We start from the raw sequence: 8,209 nt of genomic DNA, 5'->3' as shown, positions 1-8,209 counted from the left end.
CTAGTCCCCAAATCCAGCGGATCCGCTCTCATTCAGTACCTGGTCTGTTTCGCTCTTTATTTCTCCCTTTCACAATTCCTACATACGTTTCCTTTTTTTCTTTTCTTTTTTTCTTTTTTAAACCAGGTATTTCCTCGTCACTTCTTTGTACTCATTTCCTGTGGTTACTGTTGAAAGTATAAAAGACAGTTTAGTGAATACTTGCGAGTCATCGTAGGGTGAGGAGGTGGCCGGTTATCCCTGTGGCTCGGACGTGAAGTTGTTGGTTTTTATCAGGGAAGAAGTATAAGCTATTGTTGATAAGTACACCTTGGTTTTGCATTGTTTGATTAATGACGTTCTGGCATTATAATGTGCACTGACTGTTCGAGAACCTCTTCAATTCAAAGAGGAGGGCCGGCAGGATGGCCTAGACCTAGAGGTACGTACACTCACCTCTAAGCTGTCTAGCCTGGGTTTAAATCCTGACCCAGGTATAAGCTGACATCCCAGTGTTTCACAGGCAAAGTGATTCGTCAATGTGTGTGCCATTCCTCGGATCGACATTAAACAGGCGTGTCCTGTCTGCCAGCATTCGTTGGTGGACGTTAAAGATCCCATGGTGTCCTTCGTCAAAAGTAGGCGAGCTATTTCCGGCATCATGAACAATTCCAAGTTCCTGCCCTAATAGACGGGTCAATATACAACCAGAACAGCCGTACCCACAAAAAATTGCAAATTTTTGTTTTATTGCATTTCCTTATATTTTAAGACGTACTTAGGGACATATCAAAAGTTGGACAGAAATAGACCATGGGAAAGTAAAAAAATTTTGACGTGATAAAAATATCACAAAACCATGCACGATTCACGACGTCGAAAACGAACCACGATGCAGATTATTCCATTGTACGTTTCCTCCTAATATATACCTTGCATAAATATCTCGGTTTCAGGGGCGGAGAATGCTCTGATGGCATTCAATGTATATGGCCAATGTAAATTGACTGCATGCTTCTAAAAGATCTCATTTTTGTATTTTCAGAGATAGAAAATGACCTCTTTATATGGTAAAGAGACCTGCCCTTTATGCCATAGGGGATTGGACTGTGAGGAAGCAGTATTAGTTCGTGAGAAAGGAGCAGAAGGCATCAACCGTGCAAGTGCCGAAAGGGGTGTCGACATCAGAATTCCAGCTGGTACCAGTGTTCCCAAATCATGCCGAGCGAATCACATAAACAAAAAGGACATTGCTTTAACCAAGAAGGATCATGTGGAATCAGGTCCATCAGTCAAGAGGAGTGCTCGCATTTCCCTGGGACCATATGACAGTAAAACACATTGCCTTTTCTGCGGCACCGAAGTTAAGGAAGAGGACCCAAAGCGAGGCCATGCAGAAACAGCCAGTTTTGGCGACGTGAAGACTGACGCATTTGTTAAAACTATATCAGTTCATTGCAAAACAAGGAGCGATGAATGGGCCATTGCTGTTCAAGGCCACATTGAATATTTTGAGGGTGATCTCCATGCAGCTGACTGTGTGTACCACAAGTCCTGCAACATTAATTTTCGCACAATGCGAGACATTCCACAACGGTTCAAGCCGACCGAGTCAAACAAGAGACGAAGAATGGGAAGGCCTAAGGACAGTGACCAGAATGAGGCTTTCGATAAGGTGTGCTCTTTTCTTGAAGACAATGATGAGGAACAGTTAACAATTACAGACCTCGTGGCTAGAATGGAACAATACCTGGGCGATAGTGAATCCAATGCATATGGGAACCAATACATGAAGGAACAGCTTAAAGAAACGATATGGTGAATCTATATTCATGGCAGAGGGTAGAGGCTTAAAAGACATTGTGACATTCAGAGAAAAAACGTCCCAGATCCTCCGTGACCACGACAATGCACCACGAGAAGATGATAAAGAAGCACAAAAACGTGCAATTCTTTAGACTGCTGCAAAACGAATAAAAAGTGACATAAAAACAACAGTTGTACCACATGGGGATACATACCCAACTACTGCAGACCTAAGCCTTACTGCTGCATTGGGGTATGTCCCAGCTGGCCTGCGATTCTTGCTGCAGCATCTTTTGGTCGGGAAAGATACATTGAGGCAGTTTGCTGGTATTGGACAAGCAGTGCGTCCAAGGGCTGTAATTGCACCATTGCAGCTTGGTCTTGCAGTGCAAATGCATCACTTGTATGGGTCTCGTTTCTTGATAGATAGTCTATCAACATTTGGCTTTTCCTCATCTTACTCCGAAGTGCAACGGTTTGAAGTAAATGCAGCCTCTTCTCTTGCTCCGGATGTGTTTGGAGGTGACACCGACATTCTTGATACATCCTTGTTATTTGCTGGAGACAATGTGGACCACAACATCATAACGTTGGATGGAAAGGGTACCTTTCATGGGATGGGCATGATAGCAGCTATTACACCAGGGCGGCAATCTAGCCACATCATATGTAGAAAAAAAATGTCTGACAGGAAGCTCGTCGAACTGACGAAGATCAATATAATAGATTACCGCTATGCAGAGCACATCAACCGCAACCTCAAATTTCAGCCCCTCCCTTTGTTATCAATTTGTGATCGCACAATTGACATATTATGGGAGATGTCATTTTGCTTCGAAAAGAGTGCCCCAAATTGGCAAGGTATGATGCACTTTCTGCATGAGGAGTGTGATCACCCAGGGAAAGCCTCAATACAGTTTCTCCCAATGATTGATATGAACCCAGGTGACAAAACCTGCATCTTGTCAACTCTTGATTACCTGAGCAAACTTGCATCAAAACACAACATGCCAGCAATCATCACATTTGACCAACCGCTGTTTTGGAAGGCCTCTGAGATAGTGAATGCTCTTCCTGCTGATAACCCAATCCATAATGCAGTGCTACTGCTTGGGAGCTTCCACACATTAATGAATTTGTTGGGTGCCATTGGAAGTTTGATGGATGAAAGTGGACTGAAAGAGATCCTGGAAACAGTGTATGGTCAAAATGCTGTTGTGCACATGCCGAGTGGGAAGGCGGTGCAACGTGCTTTTCGTGGCCATTTGCTTGTGGATCAGTGTCTTACACGTCAGGTTGTTGGAAAGGTTGTGGACGTTGACCCTGGGTTTCAAGAACAAGTGGCAGAACTGGAGCGACTGTACATTTCCCTGGAGACTGTCGAAAGTGACACTATAGAGTCTGTGTTGCAATCAGAGTGCATTCATTTCATCGACAATAGATTGAATCAGGGAAAGGAATAAACTTGCAAAGGACTCGAAAACCAGTGCGCTTTGGATCAACTACCAGCGTATGCTGGGAATTGCAAGGGCACTTGTGGCAGCTGATCGGACGGGGTCCTGGGAGATGCATCTCCAAGCCATATCAGCTTGCTTGCCGATATTTGCAGCTGCTGGCCATCCCAATTACCTGAAGTCAGCTCGACTCTATCTCGAGAAGATGCTTGCGTTAGAGGATGACAACCCTGAGGTTCATCAGAAGTTCCAATCTGGTTATCATGTAATCCGGCGCAGTGACCAATACTGGGCTGGCCTAGGCTCTGATCTTGTGATAGAACAGACATTAATGCGCTCACTGAAAAGCCAAGGGGGGCTGACTCGAGGAAGTGGGATGTCAGAGCACCAGAGAGCAGTTTGGACTCTGTCTTCAACCATATCGTCCTCCTACAACCTTGCTATGCAAGAACTGACCTCGAGTAGCTACTCAACAAGTGAACAACATAAGGAGTTGACAACATCCAGGGTGAGTCGAGATGAAGCTGATCGTGGCAAAGTTGCCGAAAAACTGGACAGCTTCACACCATTTTCTGATGACAAGTCATTGCGCAATATCATCACAGGGGTTACTGCAAATGAGGATGTTAATGTTCATGACCTATTCAAAGTAGGTAGTGACATTGTCAAGAAGATGGATGATCACTCAGCTTACTCCTATTCACACAAAAGGAGTTCTAAAGTCAAGACGCTTGCATCCAGCAGGGCAGTCAAAGTTGCTGAGGACCGCACAATAGATCCAGCGTTACTATTCCAGAGGTTCTTAGTCGTGTCACAGACGGGAGATCTCCAGATAGGTGAAGTGATGAAATATGAACTCTGCCCATACCCAATGTCTCTTTGTGAGGCGAAAAAAACATCCTGCGCCAGCCAGATAAACCACAGTTGGCAGAGGCAATAAGGAATTATGCTACAACCAAATCTGACAATGCTGTCAACCAGACAGTTCCAGAAACAGATCACTATGTTCTTGACGGGGGATCACTTATTCACCGCTTAAAGTGGACAGAGGGATTCACCTACAGTTCCATCGCAGATGAATATGCCTCATTTACAGTCAGACACTATGGCAAAGCTACTGTTGTGTTTGATGGTTATGAGGCTGGGCCAAGCACAAAGGACTGTTCTCATCAACGTCGGAATAGAAACAAGAATGTCACCAAGGTTAACATTACGGAGTCAACAAAATTTGTTGGGGAAAAAAGGAGGACTTTCTGTCGAACGAGTCAAACAAGCAGGCATTGATACTGTTGATTATAGAGGTGTTGGACAAGGAAGGCGGTGAGGTGATCCAAGCAGAGGGAGATGCTGATGTTGAGATCGCAAAAGTGGCTTCCAGATCTACAACCCTCATTGGAGAAGATACAGATCTCCTTCTCCTCCTGCTCTTCGATATGGTGGAGACAAACTGCATTGAACTCTATTTCCGTTCTGACAAAGCAAAATCAAATGTCTACAATATCAAAGTCCTTCAGCAGATACTTGGAAATGCAGCCTGCAGAGATATATTGTTCCTTCATGCATTAACTGGCTGTGACGCAACGTCTCGTGTCTTTGGGATTGGAAAGAAGTCAGGGTTTCAAAAAATCATCAAGAAAGAAAAGGAACTGATAGACAGCTCAAAGGTGTTCTGTAAACCACAGCAGAGTCAGGATGTTATTGAAACTGCACGCTGCAGAGCAATGGTGGCATTGTTTAAAGCAAATCAGAACGACTCATTGGCATCGATCAGATACAACATTCTCTGCAAAAAGGTTGCAAGGGCGAAGGCATTTGTCACTCCTGAAAGACTGCCCCCGACATCCGCTGCCTGCAAGTTTCATTCTCTGCGGACCTATTACCAGGTAATGGAATGGATGGGCCTTTGTTGTGGAATGGAGCCAACGGAGTGGGGATGGAAGGTAGAAGGAGGAGAACTGGTTCCAGTGATGACAGACAAAAGCCCTGCTCCAGACAGACATACTACTTCAGATGATTCACTGCAACTGTTCAGGGGGGTGAAAAACACTAATGTGTTCACGTAGGAAGCATGGATTAGAATGCACCAGTGCATGTGGACATTGCCAGGACAGCAACTGTGACAATATAAGTGTTGAACCAGAGATAGAGGAGGAGGAGGAGGAGGAGGAGGAGGAGGACGATGAAACTGGAATCTAAGACTAGAAGGCATATGGTACTTACACATGTGTCAAAATTGTCCAATTTTTTTATATGTTGCTTTCCATGTCATAGACTGGCAGAAACAATCAAAGAACATATATTTGTGCAAATATTTACTTTAAATGGCGAATGGTCTCAGGATTAGCACTGCATAAACTACCAGCAACGATCATAATACAAATATTGGTGCAAAATTAACTTTCAATTGTTAGTGGTCTGATGATTATCAGTCAATTTTTTGACGTTTTATCTGCCGGCAGCCATCTTGTTTTCTGACGTCACTGAGGGACTTTCCCATGCGTCACAATTGTCCAACTTTTAATATGTTGTCTTCCACGTCATAAACTACTAGAAATAAGCATAAAACAAAAATTTGCAATTTTTTGGGGGTCAGGCAGTATATTGACCCGTCTGTTACCAGCAGAGGGCATTGCACCTGCGGCACCACCTCGCCCTCAACTGATGACAAGGTCCACATCCTTGTGCTGCATATGGACACATATGAAGAGGGGGAAACATAGACCACTCTCACTGATTCTAGAACCATCTGTTACAATAGGTCCGGGGTTCTTTCAGTTGGACGTGTCACTTCTACTCTATAACATGCGGCAATGAAAACCCACGTCCATTAGCTTATGCTGCTTTACATTCAAATTGCTCTGTTTGACTCGGCGCTTCCAATAACTCACAATGATGAATGATTGTCATACATCTACAGAATTTAACCCAAATGGAATGATAAGATCCAGCGAGCACCTAAAAACACGATTATGCTGCTCGACTCAATTGAGATGGTGCTCAAGCTCTTATGGATGGATGATGGCGACTGAAAGACTTTGAAACAGGCATAGCCACGATGGAGGCAGAAGCCACATTTACTTCCTGTTAAATGTTAAAGCCAGATTTGTTGAATCACTTGCAGTTTTTATGTAAATATACAAAATTGAGGCTAGAGGATCAGCAAGTTAACCAAGGGTGTAAAAAGGCAAGGCATTGTAGGTGAAGCTACAGTTTGCATCGAGAGAGAGAGGTGGAGATAGAGACACAGTAACACGCAGTGAAGAGGGTTGTGAGGTTGGGTTAATGGTGGGAGAAAAGACGGTTTAAAAACGTCCCATAGAATTGTAGATTACAGCCGCATGGAATATGCTCAACGAAATCGGTGAATTGACCATCATCATGTCTACGCTGTGTGCGAAGGTCTATCCATCGCCATCTTCTGTAAGAGCTTGATGTCTATCTAATCGGTATCATTGTTTTTTTTCAGGTAAGCCTATCTTTTTTTTTATCATAACCTGCCACTGATCCTTTAGGGGTGATGTGGCTGGGGTGGAGGGATTGCAGTGTGGGGGATGGAGGGATGCATTGTAGCTCAGTGGCTGTCAGGTATCTATGTGTATGGTTGTTATTACCTCCACCACAGAAAGTGAAGGAGGTTATGTTTTTACCCCTTTCTGTCTGTCTGTTTGTGTACAGGATGTCCCAAAAAGTTGTGGACGGATCCGGATGAAACTTGGTGGACAGGTTGGGTTGTGTCGCAAGGACGAATAGATTCGATTTTGGTGAAGTTCTGAATCCGGATCCAGATATGATAATTATTTAATTTTTAAGTGATTTCACCATTGAGAGATAGGGACAAAAACGATGTAGTACAGTATAGCACGATATTTCACAAATGTATTGGGCCCGATATGTTCTCATGGATCAGGCATTACGTGGCGGAGGTACGCGCTCTACCGAGTGATCTTCGAGTTCATGTTTAAACTTCTCAGTTTTGATCGATGAAGCAACCTACCCACAGGAGGTCCACAAATATTGACTTAATGCTCCAACACAACCTAAACTTTATAAATGATATATATATATTTTAATTATATATGTTTTTATAATATTTTAAGAAATAAAATAATAAATTATTGAAAAATTTCATTTTAAAATATTTTTTAAAATAATATATTTTAACATATGCAATGTCAAGGCTCGTAGAAGAGTTAACACACAGAACCTATAACAAGGGGAGAAGGAGACAAGAGGATGGGAGAGGGAAGCACAAAACGGTGGGGAATAGACACCTGAGAAGATCTGTGGAAGGGCGAGGGATGGGGCGGGGTACACGGGATAAACAAGATGGACACTACAGGGACTTTCAGGATGGAAAGCAGGGAATTTGACGGTGGTGGGTTTGGGGTGGATTAACGGGGGTAGAAAAGATCATGGTTTTCGATGGGAGAAGATAAGAGATGGTGATGAACTGCTGTTTTGAAGACCTGGAGGGAAGAGTGGGATTAAAGAGAGTGTGGGAGTTTGTTCCAGAGGCAGGGAAAAAAACACGAGGAATGAAAGAATGAAGGTGAGCAGTGACTCTTGATTTTGGTAGTTCAACCAGGAGGAGGTTGGTGGCAGACCTTGAGCGTCCTGCGGAAATATGGGCGGACAGATAGCACACAGAGCAGGAGGGGTGAGGGCAGCGAGGAGAGGGTGGAAGACAGAAAGACCACCAACCTGCCTGTGGTGAGAGAGTGAGAGACACAAAGACTCAGCCTCATCGTGGGAGATGCCAATGATCTTAAAAGCCTTGGTTTCCACGGCGTGAAGCCGAGAAAGGTGAGAGGTGGGAGTACCAGCCCACAAGGGAGAGCACTACTCCATCAGACTGCGGACGAAGGCTTTGTATGTGGTCAGGAGCTCAGCTGTGCCGAGGAAGGACTTTGCACGATGTAGGATACCCAATCGGTGACTGGCTTTGGAGGCCAGCTTGGAGATATGGCTTT

General features: G+C 44.1%; 1 protein-coding gene across 7 annotated transcripts in view; it reads left to right on the top strand.

The window, feature by feature from the left end:
• LOC147014893 (tensin-3-like) overlaps positions 1-8,209 on the top strand; it is a 331,057-nt gene that overhangs the window by 259,086 nt on the left and 63,762 nt on the right. For 6 of the 7 annotated variants that reach the window (XM_085853316.1, XM_085853315.1, XM_085853314.1 and 3 more), the window contains one exon: positions 1-42. This exon is cut by the window's left edge and continues 42 nt beyond it. The exons of the other annotated variant lie outside the window; for it this stretch is intronic. In XM_085853316.1, coding sequence (XP_085709442.1) covers positions 1-42 — 42 coding nt within the window. The remainder of the gene's footprint in view (positions 43-8,209) is intronic. 7 annotated transcript variants of the gene reach the window in all.

Source organism: Eptatretus burgeri, chromosome 13 (genome assembly GCF_056783735.1).
Source record: "Eptatretus burgeri isolate ZD-2024b chromosome 13, Ebu_testis_v1, whole genome shotgun sequence".
NCBI lineage: Eukaryota > Metazoa > Chordata > Myxini > Myxiniformes > Myxinidae > Eptatretus > Eptatretus burgeri.
The sequence above is the reverse complement of the archived record's forward strand: the minus strand, read 5'-3'. Positions and strand labels throughout refer to the sequence as shown.